Source organism: Mus pahari, chromosome 4, assembly GCF_900095145.1.
Source record: "Mus pahari chromosome 4, PAHARI_EIJ_v1.1, whole genome shotgun sequence".
NCBI classification, from domain to species: domain Eukaryota; kingdom Metazoa; phylum Chordata; class Mammalia; order Rodentia; family Muridae; genus Mus; species Mus pahari.
Genome location: NC_034593.1, coordinates 21,615,795 through 21,637,912, shown reverse-complemented (window position 1 = coordinate 21,637,912; position 22,118 = coordinate 21,615,795). Strand labels below are relative to the sequence as shown.

General features: G+C 39.1%; 1 protein-coding gene across 1 annotated transcript in view; it reads right to left on the bottom strand.

Moving 5' to 3' along the window:
- Spata16 (spermatogenesis associated 16) overlaps positions 1–22,118 on the bottom strand; it is a 302,163-nt gene that overhangs the window by 202,082 nt on the left and 77,963 nt on the right. Inside the window, exon 3 of the mRNA XM_021196748.1 lies at positions 15,470–15,615. Within this exon, the coding sequence (XP_021052407.1) occupies positions 15,470–15,615 (146 nt within the window). The remainder of the gene's footprint in view (positions 1–15,469; positions 15,616–22,118) is intronic.

Here is a 22,118-nt window from a genome sequence, read left to right as displayed (position 1 = left end):
TGAAGCTGACTCAGATTCAGAACCTTCCCACAACTGAAAAATCAGAAGAGGTTCAGCATATCCTCTTCTGTCTTTCATTTTCCTCTCGTGGCCACACACTGTGACACATGTCTACAGTTCAAGTACTCTGGAGGCTGAGGCAGAAGGATCACTGGAGCTTGGGGTATGACAGCACGTTAAGCAACACAGACTCTGTATTAGAAAAGAGTTGATTCCTTTTCTTTTCTCTTTATTCTTTCCCTCCCTTCCTCCTACTCTCCCTACTCCCCTCCAACTCTCCCTCCCTCCCCACTCTTCTTGTTTGAAAACATACTCATTGTTGTCTCTCCTAATTCTTCCTACTCTCCATTCAAAATTCCCGAAAAGAAATTTAAGCTATCTGGTCCCTGTCTTTTGCATTCTTGCCAAGATAAGATGATGATTCTGAGACATTGAGTCATTGGTAATTATTTGGAGTTGGATAGCTTTTTGATATTTATTTGCTTTAGTCCTAATTATAATTTTAATAAATTTATCTTAATTTAGCTTATATTTTAAAACTTATTTTTCTACTATTTTATTCATTATAAGTTACATTTTATACATCTATATGCATATATAATGTCTATGCACATAATATTTTGTATTGTGATTGTATTCATCCCTATCACACTCCCATCCCTCTCTCTTCTTGTTGACTCCTTATTTTTCCCAACAATTCTCTCTCTTTCGTGTGTGTGTGTGTGTGTGTGTGTGTATGTGTATGTGTATGTGTGAGTGTGTGTGCTTAGTTCCACTGAGTTTACTTTCAGAAGCACATGTGAGCAGTTTACCAGTGCCTCCATCACTGAAGAAAATGAGTCCCAACCCTTCACTGTACTGGTTACTTTTCTGTTGCTCTGAGAAAATAGCATGACCCAAAGAGGTTGGAAGAAAGAGTTTGTTTTGGCTTACGGCTCCAGAGAGAGAAGAGTCCATCATGGTGAGAGGCATAGCTGTGAGCCGTAGCCATGGCGACAGGAACAGGAAAGCTGAGAGAGCACATCTTAGCCACAAGCATGAAATGTGGGGCAGGCAGGGGGGTGGGTGGCGGGGACGAGAGAGAGAGAGAGAGAGAGAGAGAGAGAGAGAGAGAGAGAGAGAGAGAGAATATATTAGAAGTGGAGTGAGGCTACCCCCCCCCCCAGTAAATTCTCTCCATTAAAGCTGTACTACTAAACCTCCCCCAAACTGCTTCACCAACACTTGAGGACCAAGTGTGCTGGAGTTTGATACCATGGGGACATTTCTTACTTAAACTATCTCATTCAGGCCCTCATGGAGAGGCGGGACCTCATGAGGTCCTCTGTAATCTATGATGGAGTGTCGACAGGGCAGACATTGTGCAGGCTTTGTTCACGTGACCCCAGCTGCTCTAGGCCCACGGGTGCAATGGCCATATCATGTTCAGAAGATGACATTTCAGCATCTCTTTCCATCCTCTGGGTCATATATATTTTTTCTATTTCATTTCCCACGATGTTCCCTGAACATTAAGAGAGGTGGTACACATGTCTTGTTTGTGGCTAAACATGGAGAAATCACTTATTCTTGGCACTTTGATGAGTTATGAATCTTTAACTGCTGCCCACTGCCCAACAAAGCTTCTCTGGCCAACGGTGACTGAAGCATTAATCTGTAAGTAGGCCTATAAATGTTTAGAAGGGTGTTCTGATAACATGTCTACACAGCAGAAAAATAGTTTCCCCCTAATCCCTACCTTTTATATAATATAGCTACATGTCTACATTGCCTGGCTGTCCCACTTATTCATGTGGTAACCCCACAGGATGCATAGGGCTCCAGGGTTAAGACAGGGAAGGAATGTAGTGAAGGAGGATCTTAGTATGGAATCTTGCTATTTCAAAGTTGTGCTGCAGCAGCACTGAAAAATAGGTTTTCTAAAACTTCGATATACATTAATTAATTAATTAATTAATTAATTAATTTATACCAGGGAAATAGGAGTCAGTGAAGTAATAGCTGAACTTGGGTTTTAAAATTCCAGAGAAAGATTCCAATACATACCAGCCTACTACACCTACTCTAGTAGTGACTCGCATGACAGGCCTAGAAACCTGGACACAGTCCCAAGGTGAAAAGTTCATGGAAAGTTAGTCTCCTGAAACCGTGGCATCCCATATAATGAATGTGCCAAACTTGTCCTTGTGAACAGATCTGTGTGCTTTCTTTCAGTATTGTTTTATTATAGGTGCTTCTAAGCAATGACTTGCCAAATACCTAAGCAAAATTGAACTTTGCTTCCTGGACTTCAGCAATGCCCTAGATAGTCCTTGAGCTGACTCTGGGCTTGAAATTCAGTAAGAATGTTACCTATTCAGTGACATTCAGAATTACCTCTAGTATTGTAAGAGAGATAGTGAAAGAAATCAGGCATTACTATCTACTACATAGAGTTAGAAATCTCAGGGCAAGCTTAGCAAAGTAAGTTTAGAATTCTTATTATAGTTATGTATAGCAGACTACCTTACTTATTAGTAGAAAGTGCCCCCCCACACACAATCACTCCCATATACAGTAATTTACAATGGTTTAGGAAGTAGATCGGGATTTGGCTTAAGGAGGAACCAGAGTATTGCAATATTCATGAGAAGGTTAGCCAGAGCAGAACTCCCTAATTAGAACCATGGCTTGGGCATGAAATCCCTTGCCCCAGGAGTGTAAAGACCTCACACCTGGCTTCTAAAAATATAGCTGACCTTAGATAGAGCTGACTTTGTCTCAGTTGTTTCATTGCCCAGTTCCTGCCAGTCTTTATGTTTGCATTCCTCTGTTTGGTATAAGAGTCATTAAGCATCAGTAACCTCATTATACCTTGGATAATGTGTCATCTAACTTCCCTATTTTTTTCTGTATTAAAACTCTGATGCTTGCTTTGAGAAAATTTCATTCGGATATACACTCTCTCTGTGTCCATGTCTGTTTGTCATCCATGCCAACTCCTTGCTTCCCTGTAACTGGAGCCCCGAGTTTTCCTGTGGATCGAGGACCCGATTGAAGTCTGTCTGCAGTACCAGCCATGCCCCAATGACAAGAAAACCCATCTGTATTATAATTAGAATCATGATACGATTTTCACCACATTCAAGATAAAATGAAAAAAAGAATTTTTGAGAGGAAGAAAAATGGATGGTAGTGTCAGGGAAGTGCCTGATGTCTCCTCTGGACTGTGGTAAGAAAGTCCCCCCTGGAGTGTTTGGAAGGACTCATTTAGGATCTCTTCTCAGTTTTTCACTGAGATTAAGTGAAAGGACTAATTTTGGTTGTGTAAAAGTGCATTTTTTCACAACTGTGATACAATGGATCTATTGAATGCTTGCTCTTTTTATTGCCCAACAACTATTATGTTTCCTAATGTAGTCAACCTTGTAGTCCAAGAAACTGTCATAATTGTTTCTCATACTGGCTCAGTGCACACAATCTTTGCTCTTCTACAGAATATTGTCATGTTTTATATTCCTTTTAGAATTTAAAGAGAAACTTGGAGTATTTAATGTCATCTTCAATGAAAGCATCTTTTATAGTAGATTTACTTTCATGAGAATGCAATAACAAGAAGTGTAGAGCTACTAATGACCCATATAACGTTTTAATATGTCCAACTCCTTGAAGACACAAGTATCCAGAAACCTAACCAGGCATCTTTAAAATGACAGTGCTATAAGTTACCTTTATTTCTTTCCACACTTGCAAGAATGTCCAAGCATAAACACCAACACACACAATATGTACAGGGTGTCATTATTTTACTACATTAAAAGGGAGAAATCAGTGAGCTAAGGATAAATGCAACTGGGAAGAAGCAGGATTCTATAATCCCAAGAGCTGAAAAAATGGGCAATATCTTCCAAAAATGAATAGTGATATCATCAAAACTACTACCATGAGCTTTCTCAAAGAAGGTACTGTGAACTGTCCTGTTTGTCTGTCTGCCTACATATCTCTCCATCCATCCATACCAATTTTTTGTGTTCCAAATTATAATTTCCCTATTCGTAGTGTCGCCACCGGTATTCAATAGTTATTTATTTTCTCTTAGCAAGAAACTGGCACCAGTAATGTTCCCTTTGTCTTACTGCACTTTACTTGCAAGTAAATTCACTTAAAATTAATAGTTATTTTATAGGATACTATTTATCTATAAACCTTAATTGCTTTGGATTTTAAATGCTCATATAATGGTGTTTTGATCAATTCCAGTGCACATCTCTCCAATTCCTCCCTTGTCCCTCAGCCACTTTCCTTTCTAATGTCATTATTCTTTTACAAAATACATTGAGTCTTCTTAGTGTTGTTGGCATGTATCTGGATGAAGGGGTATCTATTGGAACATACATAGACACATAGGAGCTGTGTCTCTGAAGAAAGAATAATCTTACCCTAGCAGTTATCAACCACCTGTAGCTCCTCAGCTACGAGTAGGACTCAACGAGCCTCTCTTCCATCTATCCTGAGATTTTTGGCTGGCTTGATCCAAGGCAGGTCCGGTGGATACAGTAAAAGTGTACATTCATGCACACAATGGCTCTGTCATGTCCTCCTGCTGCAGAAGTCCACTATCCTCTGGCTCTACAACCTATGGATTCCTTCTTCAATGATGATCACTAACCTTTGAGTGAGGGGCATATGAAAAGGTTCCATTTAAAGCTGTACAATACACAGTCTTTTATACTCTGAACATTGACCAGTCTGGCTATCTGTTTTAATAGCCATTTACCATAAATAGAAGTTTGTCTGATTAGAATTTAGAGAAGCATTAATCAATAGGTATAACAAACGAATTATGGGGCACTAAGCACAATAATAGGTTTACACCACACTGATAGGCTTTATACCCTCCCCAGCTATGTGTCCATCCTGTCCCTGGTTCTAACCTTGCTTCGACTTCTAACCTTCTCCCGAGACTGTTCTCAGTTCACTAGTTAGAACCAGTTTTACTTCAGGGGTCTTGAATACATTTCCCCTCAACATTGTTGGAATCATTGTGTACCAGTCCCATTGCTCAGCATTGTGGAAACTTTTTCTTTGGACTGGTTACCTTCTAAGTACAGTTTCATTCTCCTGCTTCTGCATATATATATAGCAATTATTCTTTCTATGTTGTGCATCATGATGAAGCTGTGTTGGGACTTGGGATGGTGGCATCTTCCTGAAACAGATTCAATGCATTTGTTTGTTTTCTTTTAGTGTGTGATGCTCTTTCTTTAACTACCCTCATCTTAGACTTAACTAAACCTTATCTAGTTTGACATAGAACTTAATCCTCAGACAATTATTTCTGATGTGTCCTTGCTCTTAAAGCACAAGTGCTCCAGGTCTCAGCTGAATGTGTGGAGCAGGAGGTGAGACATCTTATGTTGATTCCCTACACATCTCCTACAATTAAGAAAATTTATCATTTTCAACGAGTACTTAGTTCTAGTTAGCAGAAAACTTGTGCTGCCTGGATGCTCATTCTTCACATGGACAAGTAAGATCCTGGAAGCCTCAGGCCGACTCTGTCTGCAAGTCCTTTTATGGAGCTATGTCTTCCTCAGTCACCGGCTTTCAATTTTCTTACTATTTTTATTTTTGAGATAATATAATTCCAGCATAATATAATTCAATATGCTATATGAGTGCAATAAGTACAAACATTGAGCTGAATAAGAATGATGGCTACAGACATGCCAGAGTGGACACTTGCCTTTCAGTGACAGCCTTGTGAGCACACTTCTCAGACCTCGGCTTACTCAGCAAACTGCTACTGTAGTTTTCTGTGCTGCCCATGGTTAAGGTGGAAAGGAAGCCCAACAAAAGCTGATATGATTATGGATTTCCTCCCTTCAAGGATTATTCTTGTTTTGAAAACTGTGAATACCCAAGAGGAATTATTTAATATATCTTGCCCAGTTTTATGGATTTTTTTTATAGTAGGAAGATAGATTTGATAGAAGTAATTGTATTGTGGCTGGAATAAAAAACCATGAATTTATGATTAATGATTCATAATATACTATGAGATAATAATTGAGAACTATGTATATTATTATAACCCAATGTTATTAAAAATTAAATTCATGCTAAGTTGTGGAAGAAACATTCAGAATTTTAAATGCAGGTGGTGAGATTTTTAAACCGTTATTTTATGCAACATACTATACTGCCTTTATATAATAAAATCATGCTTATTTTCTTCATGGAATTTATTGTAAAGTCTATTTACCTCATGTATTTATTTACTATATTCATATACTTTCTACTTTCTTTTAAAAAGTTGTGTGGATATACAAGGAGCATAAATTTCCCATTTATAGACATCTGTCCATTGGTCAGCCCAGGAACAGGTTTCTGGTGAGGATATACTTAAACACTTGTTGAACCGAAAAGTGTATGCCATCATTATAAGGTGATCAAAACTGGGAAATTTCCACACACTTGAAATGTTAGTGTTCATATTTTGTGCCACATTGTGGTAACAAAACTGGGGGATACCTAAAGGTGATATTGCCCATTAGAGTTTTCACAACTATACATACAAAATATAATTATACAATAAGCAAAGTGTTGTGGCTGGATTTGTGTTTTGACAGGAAAGTGGCCTCAGGAACCAGTCTTAGAGATGTGTGGAGCGCCTTCTAGTGGATGGTGGCTCTGCTTCCATGCTAGAGAACAGCTGGCCCTCATCTCATCACTTTGGGTTGAAGTAAAGAGTGATGTCTCTGTTTGCCAGCCTGGGTTTCTTAGAAGAACAAGAAAAGAACAAGTTTTGTTAACAGTTGTTTCTCAAGCCTCTGTATAATGTATTTAGCTAACAATGCATGCTGATTGATTTCTCAAGTATTTCTGTTGATTTTAGAACTACATAGTTCCAGGTTTTTCAGCCTACTTGACAAATGCACATGCATTTATGCTGATAAGAATCAGAAGCAGAACTACCTGATGGTTTTAAGGCCAATTTTTGTGTTTAATAAGATGAAGATATGCAGTAGACCTTTCATTTACATGAAATTAAAGGAAGATGCTTCAACAAATGCAAATAAATGCAAAAAGGAACATTTTAATTTTGACTCGTGATTAGTATCAACTATCACGATGTGGTAATAAGACAATACAGAATTCTGCATCGTATAACTAATGGTGTGAGCTATTTATAAACAAAATATCATGATTAATTTATTTTATGAAATGTATTTGTTTGATGATGTGTCAGACTCTGTTTTCAAAGCCTGGGAACTTTGAAAATGGTTTACTACCTCTGTAGTGTCACCCATGTGACATGCACAATAAAATGACTGCTTTGTCTTGCTACATTATTGTTTTAATTGACCATTTAATCTCTGTATATTCACATTTATTACTTACTATTCAAATTTAGAAATGGAACCAAAAGCTGTTTTACACAAGAAAACAGTAGACTAAAGTTAATCCCAACATGTCAAGTTATTTATCATCATCATCATCATCATCATCACCATCATTATCATCATCATATCATCATATTTGACCCCAGTAATTTTGATGGTCTTGAAAAAGCATCACTATTTTTAAAACAGAAAATATCTTCCTCTAAACAGTGAGCAGATTTTTCCAGCACCAGGAACAGTAGCACCTTATTGCCCTTCCATTTAAATTACAAATTCTTGATTCTCTGTTCTCATTACATGTTGTAATAAAGCAAACAGAATTTTTACATGGCCATTTCTTTTGAGGTACTTTCACAGTTAAATGTGATGTGAAATACCTTCGATCCATTCTGACGTTTAAAAGATATTTTCCATAGTGGTTTTTCTTTAGGTGTGTGATAAAGCGTGAAGGGGTGACATAATTATGTTCTGCACATCTAAACTTATTATTGCTTACCTATAACTTTGTAGTTTCTAGAAAACTAGTTTCAATTGTAATGAGTTTTCACACTGTACTCCTAAATAATCCTGAATTCTAATATTTTTGACATACTGAAGTATGTGTTTCAAGTATTGCCTCTTTCAAGTGGAATCAGAACAAAATTCTTTGAAAGGCTACGTATCCTATTATTGAGTTGGGCTATGACTATGGAAAATGTTTCCAGATAGACTAGTGAAGGAAGAATTTTCCTTTGGGGTTTGGGTTCTGCAGTTTACTTACATGGGAGAGCTTCTTTCAGGGTTATCTTATGAGTTCCAAAGAGCTTTTGTTGTCTGAAGGTCTTGGGTGTCAAGTCAAGTGACTTGAGAGCTGTGGCAACCCATCCTAGCCACGTTTGGAATGGACTTTCCAGTGTTGGCAGATCTCCCACCAACATGGTATATTCTTACAGCAACTACTAACATGAAGGGATTTGGGTTTCACAGTGACAGAGTTTTGCCATTTGTATACAAAACAGTGTGAGGGTATAAGACTTAGAAAATGAGCTTCCGATTAGCCATTTGCACCAGCGAGGGGAGGCTGATCCACAGCCCTCTGTGCATGGCTCCTGCCAGGAGAGACCTATTCTCCCAGGAGTGTTTTCACTCCTGGGCTCAGAGGTGAGAGAGCCACTTTCTCTCCAATAACTGTGTGGAGCAGGGCTAGCCAGGAGAGAGTGGAAAACAGGAATAGTGGAGCAGCTGGGTCATGATCCTTCCAGTCCACCATCTGCACCCCTGAGCTGAGGTTGATCCAGGAGATTCCTGTTCTCCCAGGAGTGCTTTTACTCCTGGGCTCAGAGGTGAGATAGCCACTTTCTCTCCAATAACTCTATGGAGCAGAGTGACAAGGAGCACACGGGGGTACATGAACAGTGGAGCAGCTTGGACAGGATCCTTCCAGTCACCATCTGCACCCAGAGCTTGGGCTGTTCCACAGTTCCACCAGGAGAGAGCTGGTCTCACAGGAGTGCTGACACAGGCTTACAGACCCACAGAGAAACAAGGTACAAACAGAGACAGCAAGAACATCTAACATCAGAGATTACCAGATGGAGAAAGGCAAATGCAAGAATCTTATCAATAGAAACCAAGACTACTTGGCATCATCAGAACCCAGTACTCCCACCACAGCAAGTTCTGGATTCCACAACACACCAGAAAAGCAATATGTGGATTTAAAATCACATCTCATGATACTGATAGATGATTTTAAGAAATATGTAAATAACTCCCTTAAAGATATACAGGAGAACACAGGTAAACAGGTAGAAGCCCTTAAAGAGGAAGCACAAAAATCCCTTAAAGAATTACAGGAAAACACACCGAAACAGGTGAAGGAATTGAACAAAACCATCGAGGATGTAAAAATGGAAGTAGAAACAATAAAGAAATCACAGAAGGAGAAAACTCTGGGGAGAGAAAATCTAGGAAAGAGATCAGGAGTCATAGATGCAAGTATCACCAACAGAATAAAAAAATAGAAGAAAACATTTCAGGCATAGAAGATACTATAGAAAACATTGACACAACAAAAAAGAAAATGCAAAATGCAAAAAGATCCTAACTCAAAACACCTAGGAAATTCAGGAAACAATGAGAAGACCAAATCTAAGGATAGTAGGTATACTAGAGAGCAAAGATTCCAAACTTAAAGGGCCAGTAAATATCTTCAAGAATACTTCCCTAAGGAAAGAGATGCCCATGAACATCCAAGAAGCATCCAGAACTCCAAATAGGCTGGACCACAAAAGATATTCCTTCTTTCATCTAATAATCAAAACAACAAATGCACTAAACAAAGAAAGAATAGTAAAAGCAGTAAGGGAAAAATGTTCAGTAACATATAAAGGCAGACCTATTAGAGTTACACTTCTTGTCAGAAACTATGAAAGCCAGAAGATGTCATATAGAGCCGAAGAGAACACAAATGCCAGCCCAGACTACTATACCCAGCAATAACCATATTTTCAATAACCATAGATGGAGAAACCAAGGTATTCCATGACACAACTAAATTTACACAGTATCTCTCCACAAATGCAGCCCTTCAAAGGATAATAAATGGAAAACTCCAACACAAAGAGGGAAACTACACCACAGAAAAAGCAAGAAAATAATCTTCTTTAACAAACTAAAAAGAAGATAACCACAAAAAAAACAAAAAATAACAGGAAGCAACAATCTTTTTTCCTTAATATCTCTTAATATCAATGGGCTCAATTCCTCAATAAAAAGACATAGACTAACAGACTGGCTACATAAACCTAACATTTTGCTGCTTACAGGAAACCCACCTCAGGGACAAAGACAGACACTACCTCAGAGTAAAAGGCTGTAAAACAATTTTCCAAGCAAATGGTCCCAAGCAACAAGTTGGAGTAGCCACTCGAATATTGAATAAAATCAACTTTCAACCTAAAGTTATCAAAAAAGATAAAGAAGAACACTTCATATTCATCAAAGGAAAAATCTACCAAGATGAACTCTCAATTCTGAGTATCTATGCTCCAAACGCAAGGGCACTCAGATTCATAAAAGAAACTTTACTAAAGCTCAAAGCACACATTGATACTCACATAATAATAGTGGGAGATTTCAACACCCCACTCTCATCAGTGGACAGATCATGGAAACAGAAACTAAACAGAGACACATGGACACTAACAGAAGTTATGAAACAAATGGATTTAATGGATATCTATAGAACATTTTATCCTAAAACAAAACAAGATACCTTTCTCTCAGAACCTCATGGGACCTTATCCAAAACTGATCATATAATCAGTCACAAAACAGACCTCAACAGGTACAAGAAGACTGAAATAATCCTATGCATTCTGTCAGATCACCAAGGTCTTAGACTGGTCTTCAATAACAACATAAACAATAGAAAGCCACATAAACATGGAAGCTGAACAGTACTCTACTCAATGATAACTTGGTCAAGGAAGAAATAAAGAAAGAAATTAAAGACATTTTAGAATTTAATGAAAATGAAGTCACAACATACCCAAACTTATGTGACAAGATGAAAACAGTGCTAAGAGGCAAAGTCATAGCTCTGAGTACCTCCAAAAAGAAACTGGAGAGAGCCTACATTAGATGCATGTCAGCAAATCTGAAAGTACTGGAAGGAAAAGAAGCAAATTCACCTAAGAGGAGTAGAAGGCAGGAAATAAGCTCAGGGCTGAAATCGACCAAGTAGAAACAAAAAGAACTAGACAAAGAATCAACCAAACCAGGAGCTGGTNCTTTGAGAAAATCAACNAAATAGATAAACCTTTAGCCAGACTAACTAGAGGGCACAGAGATAGTATCCTAATTAACAAAATCAGAAATGAAAAGGGAGACATAACAACAGAAACCAAGGAAATCCAAAAAAATCATCAGCTCCTACTATAGAATCCTATTCTCAACAAAACTGGACAATCTGGATGAAATGGACAATTTCCTAGACAGATACCAAGTTCCAAAGCTAAATCAGGATCAAATAAATGATCTGAACAGTCTCATATCCCCTAAAGAAATAGAAACAATTATTAATAGTGTCCCAACAACAACAACAACAAAAACCCCAGGACCAGATGGGTTTAGTGCAGAGTTCTATCAGACCTTCAAAGAAGACCTAATACCAATACTCTTTGAACTATTCCACAAAATAGAAACAGAAGGTACTCTACCAAAATTGTTGTATGAGACCACAATTACTCTGATACATAAACCACACAAAGATAGAGAACTTCAGACCAATTTCCCTTATGAATATTGATGCAAAAATATTCAATAAAATTCTTGCAAACCGAATCCAAGAACATGTTAAAACAATCATCCATCATGATCCAGTAGGATTCATCCCAGGAATGCAGGGATGGTTCAATATAAGGAAATCCATCAACATAATCCACTATATAAACAAACTCAAAGGAAAAAAAACATATGATCATCTCATTAGATGCTGAGAAAGTATTTGACAAAATCCAACACCACTTCATGATAAAAGTTTTGGAAAGACCAGGAATTCATGGCCCATCCTAACCATAATAAAAGCAATATACAGCAAACCAGTAGCCAATATCAAACTAAATGGAGAGAAACTTGAAGCAATCCCACTAATATCAGGGACTAGACAAGGCTGCCCACTCTCTCCCTACATATTCAATATAGTACTTGAAATCTTAGCAGAGCAATTACACAACAAAAGGACATCAAAAGGATACAAATTGGAAAGGAAGAAGTCAAACTATCAATATTTGCAGATGATATGTTAGTATACTTAAGTGACTCTAAAAATTCCACCAGAGATCTCCTAAACCTGATAAGCAACTTCAGCAATGTAGCAGGATATAAAATTAACTCAAACAAATCAGTGTCCTTCCTCTACATAAAGGATAAAAAGGCTGAGAAAGAAATTAGGGAAACAACACTCTCCACAATAGTCATAAATAATATAAAATATCTTGGTGTGACTCTAACTAAGCAAGTGAAAGATCTGTATGTTAAGAACTTCAAGTCTCTGAAGAAAGAAATCGAAGAAGATCGCAGAATATGGAAAGATCTCCCTGCTCATGGATCAGCAGGATTAATACAGTAAAAATGGACATTTTGATGAAAGCAATCTACAGATTCAATGAAATCCTCATCAAAATTCCAACTCAATTCTTCACAGAGTTAGAGTAATTTGCAAATTCATCTGGAATAACAAAAACCTTAGATTATGAAAACTATTCTCAACAATAAAAGAACCTCTGGTGGAATCACCATCCCTGACCTCAAGCTGTACTACAGAGCAACTGTGATAAAAAGGGCATCGTATTGATACAGTGACAGGCAGTAGATGAATGGAACAGAATTGAAGGCCCAGAAATGAACCCATAATCCATGGTCACTTGATCTTTGAGAAAGGGGCTAAAACCATCCAGTGGAAAGACAGCATTTTCAATGAACGGTGCCGGCTCAACCGATGGTTAGAAAGTAGAAGAATGCAAACTCATCCATTATCTCCTTCAACAAAGCTCATGTCCAAGTAGATCAAGGACCTCCACATAAAACCAGATACACTGATACTAATAGAAGACAAAGTGTGGAAGAGCCTCGAGCACTTGGGCACAGGGGAAAGTTTCCTGAACAGAACACCAATAGCTTATGCTCTTAGATCAAGAATTGACAAATGGGATTTCATAAAATTGCAAAAATTCTGTAAGGCAAAGGACACTGTCAAGAGAACAAAATGGCAACCAAGAGATTGGGAAAAGATCTTTACCAATCCTATATCTGATAGAGGGCTAATATCCAATATATACAAATAACCCAATAAGTTAGATTCCAGAGAACCAAATAACTCTATTACAAATGGGGTAAAGAGCTAAACAAAGAATTCTCAACTGAAGAATACTGAATGACTGAGAAGCACCTAAAGAAATGTTCAACATCCTTAGTTATCAGGGAAATGTGAATCAAAACAACCCTGAGATACGACCACCAGTCAGAATGACTAAGATCAAAAACTCACATGACAGCAGATGCTGACAAGGATGTGGAGAAAGAGGAACACACCTCCATTGCTGATGGAATTCCAAGATGGTGCAACCACTCTGGAAATCAGTTTGGGGGTTCCTCAGAAAATTGGACACAGGACCTGAGGACCCACTAATACCACTCCTGGGCATATACCCCGAAGCTGTTCCAACTGGTAATGAGGAGACATGTTCTACTATGTTCATAGCAGCTTTATTTTTAATAGCCAGAAGCTGGAAAGAACCCAGATGTCTCTCAACAGAGGAATGGATACAGAAACTGTGGTACATTTACACAATGGAGTACTACTCAGCTATTAAAAACAATGAATTTATGAAATTCTTAGGCAAATCGATGGAACTAGAAAATATTATCCTGAGTGAGATAACTCACTCAGAAAAGAACACATGGTATGCACTAACTGATATGTAGATATTAGTCCAGAAGCTCAGAATATCCAAGATACAATTCACAAACCACATGAAACTCAAGAAGGAGGAAGGCCAATGTGTGGATACTTCGTTCTTTATTAGAAGGGGGATCAAAATACCCATGGAAGGAGTTACAGAGATAAAGTTTAGAGCAGAGACTGAATGAATGACCATTCATAGACTTCCATATCTGAGGATCCATCCCATATCCAGTTACCAAACCCAGAAGTATTGCAGATGCCATCAAGTTCTTGCTGACAGAAGCCTGATATAGCTGTTTCCTGAGAGCTCTGCCAGTGTCTGAAAAATACAGAGGTGGATGCTTGCAGACTATCATTGGACTGAAGACTTGGTCCTCAATGAAGGAGCTAGAGAAAGAAACCAAGGAGCTGAAGGGGTTTGTAGCTCCATAGGAGGAACAACAATATGAACCCCCAGAGCTCCCAGGGACTAAACCACCAACCAAAGAGTACACATGGTGGGACTCATGGCTCTAGCTGCATATGTAGCAGAGAATGGCCTAGTCAGTCATCAATGAGAGGAGAGGCCCTTGGTCCTGGGAAGGCTCTACCCCAGTATAGTGGAATGCCAGGGCCATGAATCAGGAGTGGCTGGGTTTGTTAGCAGGGGCATGGGGAGGGGATAATGGGTTTTTGGAGGGGAAACCAGGAAAAGGGATAACATTTGAAATGTAAATATAGAAAATATCTAATTAAAAAGAAGACTTGCCGGGTGTGGTGGCGCACGCCTTTAATCCCAGCACTTGGGAGGCAGAGGCAGGCGGATTTCTGAGTTCAAGCCCAGCCTGACCTATAGAGTTCCAGGACAGCCAGGGCTATACAGAGAAACCCTGTCTCGAAAAACCAAAAAAAAAAAAAAAAAAAAAAAAAAAAAAAAAAAAAAAAGAAGAAGAAGACTTAGAAAACGAAAAGCACAAAAGACCTCAGTAGACTGGTGCAACAAGCTAGGCAAGAGGGAGCCATCGTGTCAACGAGAGAGGCCCGTGAACAGTGCAGTACAATCCACTCATCTTTGCTGTAGCTTCCCATGGATTATTCATCATGAGAGGAAGACCTTTAGGAAGCAGACTGTGGGGCAGGTACATTCTTATAGCCTGCAAGGTAGGCCGAGTAACCATGGAGATTGTAGAAATCCACATAGTTACCGAGCCATGCAGAACTCTCGAGAAGGATGCAAACACGAATTGCAAACCTTTAAGGACAGAGATAACAACAGAGATTACATGCCTTTGGAAAGCTGTCTGGAGAATGCCAGGGTCCTCTCAATCTATCATGCTGGCACCAAGCATCAACAGTCTGCGTTCCTGTCTGTTCCCCATGTCCTCTGGAGTTTTACAAGCTCTCCTTCCCCTCACTGTCTCCTCTGCTTATTTTATTCTCATTTTTCTTCCTTTTCTGATGCAATTGCCCTTGCATTGTGAACACCCACCTCTGCTTTTTTTCCCCCTTCCTCTATGGTTTGAGCCCTCTATGGGCTTCCTGGTTTGTGATTTGCTTAGATTTGTACACCAGGCGATGCAGAATCTTTGAAATGGAAGGCTACCAGGTAAACCCAGATGTGTATGCACAGTTCTTAGCCTTTCGCATTTTGTTTTACCTGTGTGCGTGGTTCAGGGCAAGGTCAGGCTTCCGCATACGTAGGTAGCATGTGACGAGCTTCGTCTCAATGAAACTTGCGACGCTGGCTATATCTTCAGCGTGTGCTTCAAAGGGTTTCCCCAGAGCTGCCCCTTTGCTGCAAAGCTTAAAAAGAATCACACTTTAAGCCTCCTGGCCCTGCTGCCACACAGCTATCTTTTTAATAAGCAAGATGTACACATGCACATATAATTTTTCAAAACTATGTAAAATCTTAATATTTTGGTTGTAAGTTAAATGGCTCCTGTTCATTATTGTGTGCCTATAATAAAAATGTGACATATTTTACCGTAAACGTTTCCTATAAAATATTTTAAACGTGTGATAGATATTGAACAGTGCCATTGGCACAAAATATTTTAAAATGAAAGCACACAATAAGCAAAGATATTAGAAGAAAACTTGTCATAAATCATATTAAATACCAGTGCTTTTATGAAAACCCAACGGAGCAATGATCTAGCTCACTATCAAGTTTGATTTAATATAATATGGGCTATCGGAAGTAAACTCCTAGGAGCCATTAACCTGATCGGTGATTAATTTGAGTCTGAATCAGATCCTCTAGGATGTTACTGAAAGAAAAGAAGTGAAAAATTTATTAGGATTTATTGGCAGAAGCCTCAGTATCTGAGAAACATGGCAAGAATATGGAATTCTTAATAAAAATTCCAGGAAGCTAGTGGTTTCTGGGCAACGTAGATAAACTGTAGAGGAAGAAATTAATTAATATTTTGAGAGAACTACAAACATTAACAAATGTCAGTAGCATGACAGAGTGGGTCAGCACTTTCTTCTCTCGGAGTTTCCTAATAATCTTGCCATGGAGGGGAAGCCATACCTCTTGCCCACTGACTTTAGTCACAATATGTGGTTCATGGCTCTTTTATATCTTTATTTGTATTTATGGTGGAGGAAATGTTCTCACTGGAGATAACAATTCATATTATATTATACAGTCTTGCGTCCTGCTTGTTATTTATACTAACAGTATTGTGAATTTGTTTCAAAAAAATGCAACTTTGTTCACAGTAGGTATCTTGTGTTCTAAAGTATTTTACCAGTTTGAGTTTTATCTAAAAGTAAAAACACTACATGTTCTTCCTTAACCTAGCATTAAATGTTAAGATTGGGAATAAGCTCTGCAATCTTGAAAATACAAAGGACCATGGACCACAGAAGTAAGAGCTCTAAGGGGGATATTGGAAAAAGCAACACAGGGCCTCTTACTATGGAAGGAGCAGGAGGGAGATTCTGAGGGAGTGAGGGAGGGGAGAATGACATTAAGGAGGTTTGAGAAAGCTATAAGGGAATGTATTATTTTATGTTGACTTAAAATACACATATAAAATACATATGCAAGCCTATGTATATAGATATGTATACAGCTTAAACCAATTAAATTATGCTGTGTCAGTGATAATGTTTACTCACAAAGGCCAGAAAATAACAACATCTCAATGCCAGGCCTGGGAAATCTCCATTCCTGTTATTGGTCATGGGGGGTTGAAAGGACTTCTAGAACGATGTGGGCCACTGTTGTTGCCCTGGGTTGCTTCCCTGACCTTGAAAGCAAGAAGGCATTGTGCACGACACCATCCACATCAGATACAGCACTTGAAAAAAAAATCAAGCTGGAGCTGCCCTGGAAGGCTCCTCTCTTAGGTGCGACTTTCATGGCACTGGAAAGGTGCTAGGGATGCTTCCAATGGAGAAAAGCAGTCTATAGTCTGCATCCATGAGCTTGTGAACCACATAATGACCATCCCAGAAAGAAGCTCTAGGCCTACTCAGAAGGAGGAAATTTATGCTTGGTACACCTAGCTAACTAGCGGAGAGCCCACTCTGGCTACTTTCCTGAACTAGTGCACATTTTAAATACAGACATGCAAACCTTCCACCCTCATTGCAGAAGCTTCTTTTCACAGCAGAGACTTCTTAAAGAAATAGACAACTGGTCAAATGGCAGAGTCCAGCTAACTACGGGCAAACCCAGTTGATCCATCTACAGCAAAACTTGTGCACCTAAGGTTCAGGAAGCCTGGTGGAAGATGGAAAAGAAGCCATGTGAGAGCCAGAGGGTCAGGGCATCTTCTTTAGGACAGTGTCTTCCATATGTGATAGTGAAGATACCCTGATAAACGCGCACTACACTGGCGTGTCCAAGACCAGCACAGTGATAGCTCTAACTGGCATGCCAGCACAGATAAGGAAAGAGGACAAGGCTCACACTAGATCAGGAACTATAAGCAATTAATGGCTGCCAAGAGAAGGAGATTCCAATTTCATATTGGAAAAATGATGATCCCAGGAGAGCCAAAATAATCCAGAACAATCAAAGAACTCAGGAGGAACCATGACTCCTGACCTCAAGTTGTACTGCAGAGCAATAGTGAAAAAAAACTGCATGGTACTGGTACAGAATCTGACATGTTGACCAATGGAATCGAAGTGAAGACCAAGAAATAAACCCACACACCTATGGACACTTGGTTTTTGATAAAGAAGCCAAAACCATACAATGGAAAACAAAGAAAGCATCTTCAACAAATGATGTTGGTCTGATTGGATGTCTACATGTAGAAGAATAAAAATAGACATATACTTATCACCCTGCACAAAACTCAAGAATAACTGGATCAAGGACCTCAACATAAAACCAGATACAGTGTATCATTGAAGAGAAATAGGGAAATACCCCTGAACACATTGGTACAGGAGACAATTTCCTAAACAGAACACCAATAGCTTTATTTGTAATAGCCAGAAACTNGAAACAACCTAGATGTCCCTCAACAGAAGAATGGATATCTACATAATGGATTACTATTCCACTATAAAAACCAAAGACATCATGAATTTTACAGGCAAGTGGATGTGGATCATGAGAATATCATCCTGAGTGAGGTAACCTAGTCCCAAAAGGACATGCATGGTTTGTATTCACTTATAAGTGGATATTAGCCAGAAAATCACCCAGCACAAAACTACAGGATGCCCATGCTTCACTCTACAGACCCAAGGAGGCTGCATAGGAAGGAGGGCACAAGCAAGGATACTTGAGGTTCATGTGGAAGTGTAATGGGATAGTTGTGGAAGGCAGATAAGGGAGGGAATTGTGGGAGAGGGGATTGGGAGGAGAGTTGGGAGGGTTGTTGGGGTTGGATGTGGGAAGGACTTGGGGGATGGCCAGATGGCCATAAGAATGAATGAAAATCTGCAACTGACAAAGAGAATAGGTAGGGGGCATCTCCAGGAAGTGACACATACCCAGGGTTGGAGGGTACCAAAGAATCAATGGGGGTGCCCTTAACTTTGATTCATAGCATTGGGAATACAAAGTCTGGAAAGGTTGCTTCCTGTGGCGAGGTAGGCCAGGTGGAGATATAGGGATGCCAATACTCCCTTCCCCCCTACAACTTTAGACTCAAAATGCATCCTCTCTACAGGAAATGCAGGAAGTGAGGATAGAGCAGAGACTGAGGGAATGGACAACCCATAACTGGCCCAACTTGAGATCCTTCCCATCGGCAAGCACCAATCCTGACACTATTAATGATACTCTGTTATGCATGCTAGCATGGATGTCCTCTAAGAGGCTCTTCCCAGCAGCTGACTCAGACAGAGGCATCCTCCCACAGTTAAACAGTGGGTCAAACTTGGCAACTCTTATGGAAGAATAGGAGGAAGGATTATAACCCTAACAGGTTAGGAATTCCACGGTAAGACCAACAGAATCAACTAACCTGGACCCCAGGAGGGACTGGATCTAGGCTTCCCTACACATATGTAGAAAATGTGCAGTTTGGTCTTCATGTGGCTTCCAAACAATTGGAGCAGGGCCTATCCCAAAAGCTGTTGCCTGTACATGGGATATGTTCTTCTTCTAGCTGGACACCTTGTCTGGCCTCAGTGGGAGAGGAAGCGCCCAGCCTAGCAGACACTTGATGTGCCATGGTTGAGGGATATCCAGGGGGAGGAACCCACTAGCTCAAAGGAGAAGAGGAGGGTGGAAGGATTGCGAGAGGGAGTGATGGTTGAGGGGGACAGTGAGTGGGATGTAAAGTGAATAAATAAAATAATAATACTATTATTTTAAAAAAGAAGAGATTCAGCCATTTACAGAGAGAAGCCCCACGACAGGTTATCGCTCCCACATGGTCAGCTCTAAAATACATACTTATGAGCAACACTACATGACTCTGCCTTCATATATATAGTGCATATGCATATATATGCTTATACAAATACATTCTGTATGTGAATATATGCATACATATGTATACATGTATGTGTATATGTATATAAATGTATATGTATTCATATAAAATAACAACTTAAGAGATCATTAATTTGAGAGGGAGCAGCAGAACACGGGTGGAATTGGAATGCAGAGTGAAGGAGGTACGAAAGCTGTGGACTGATATTTTCATTCATGTGTGAAATTATTTTAAAAAGCTAAAGCAAACACAACCCAAATAACTTATTTGAAAAAAGTGTAAAATAGAAATGCTTCGTATTCCTTGTTCAAATTGCTAATTAATTGATACAATGCCTTGGTTTATAGATTTATATTGTTTTAACAATCCTTTGCCAATTTGGTGGGTAGAACATGTGACTTTACTCAGTAAGTAAATATTTACTGAGGGCCTGTTAGTCTATGCCAGGCAAACAGCGCTGCATTCACTTCAGATACGAATAAATTGGGTCTTTTTCATCAAGTTTTTGTAATTGTAACTCTATGTGAATTTTTTTCTAATCCTTGCCTATTTCCTTTCCTGCTTAATCTTTTTATTTTAAATAAACATTTAAATATAGAAATAATTTCTTTTCTAGCAACAGCTATTCAAACATTTATGTGTATATTTATGATACATTTACATGTATGTATATATAAATGCATATATGTATATGTATATATTTAAGAGATCATTTTATCTCTTAAATAAAATCACACAGGTTTGCTCATTTTAAAATATTAAACTGAAAGAAAGAAGCCACACATTGTGTGTGTTCTTCACCCTTCTGGGTATGGACTGGCCTTCGCCATCAAGCATGTCCTGAGGAACAGATGTGTGACTCCCACAGAGAAGAGGCTGCGAATGGTCCACTAGGCATTTAGATCCAGCATGACAAACAGAAGCCGACCTTCAGACTCCCTCGTATTAGACTGTCCAAGAAAACCGAGAGAGCATGCAGAGTAAATACCCCGCCTCCCAGTGTCTGCAACCGTCTCCACTTTCATGACACTCAAGGACAGAAAAGCAATAAAAATGATCATTCTTAGCACACAAACAGGAACACCTCCTGTAACCAAGCTCCGAGACAACAGTGGAAGGCAGAACAGCTTGACAGCTCAGATTCAAACGAGAAAGCGGACCCTTCTGGGTAGGTTTTATGCGTATTTGTGATGATCTCGCTTTATCAATCAAGCTTTGTAGGACTGAGAACTTTATTGATTTTATTAAAGCTTGCTGAGCTGCTATTTTCAAAGCAGTACATTGTTACAATCAGCTTTGGAAGGAGGTGAAGTGTTCTGTGTTAAAGCTGCAAGTACTCTCCCAGGCCAGTCTGAACAGAAGACTACCACTGGGATCTTAAAAACACTGCGGGTATTTGATGGAACTTTCTGTTTTCCATGAAGGCAATGCTATGGACTCTGCAGTTAAGTCTCCAGAAGACAGAGCCTCCACAAGAGTTCTTAAGGAGAGCCACTGGGCTCTGCTTGGTTTGCAGAAAAAATTTCTTCAAATATTTAGAGGAATAAGACATGGAGTCATAGGATGAAAAATGTATTAAGTTACTAAATTCAAATTTCAGCAAAAATATTTTGAATTAGGAAAAAAATAGTAAGTGTTAATTTTAGTTCAGAAGTAGCCCAACTTTATTCTCAAATGAACTTGAGAAAGCACAAGTACTCACAATATTTAAGAAAAAAATCTGCCGTCGCCAGGCAGTGGTGGCACAAGCCTTTAATCCCAGGACTTGGGAGGCAGAGGCAGGTGGATTTCTGAGGACAGCCTGGTCTACAGAGTTAGTTCTAGGACAGCCAAGGCTACACATAGAAACCCTGTCTTGAAAAACAAACAAACAAACAAACAAAAATAAAAATAAATTGTCATCAAAACTTTTATGGATATAGTTGTTTTAAAGAGATGGTAGATGTTACAATGAGATTTCAGTAGCGAATTAGACTCAAACTCAAATTTCAATAAGAAGATATATACTTTACAAAAATGGTTATTTTCTAGAAACAGTAAGATGACTATGCTAGAATTAGAAGCTATTTTTTCTAAGATTGCTGATATACTTCCTCAGAGTAATAGATATCCCACCTATGCTTGGATATCAAGGACAAAGACATTTCAAGGATTGTAATTCAATTTTTAAAACAGCCCAATAATAACAGATATATTTGTCTCATTCTCAAAATTGTTTGCCCACAACGTTAAGAGTGTCCATCATCAGCAGGATTTACATGGCTAGTAAGTTAGAAATCTCTGCAGCCCAGCACAGAAGAGCACAGCAGAGCACAGCAGAGCACAGCAGAGCAGAGCACAGCACAGCAGAGCACAGCACAGCACAGCACAGCACAGCACAGCACAGCA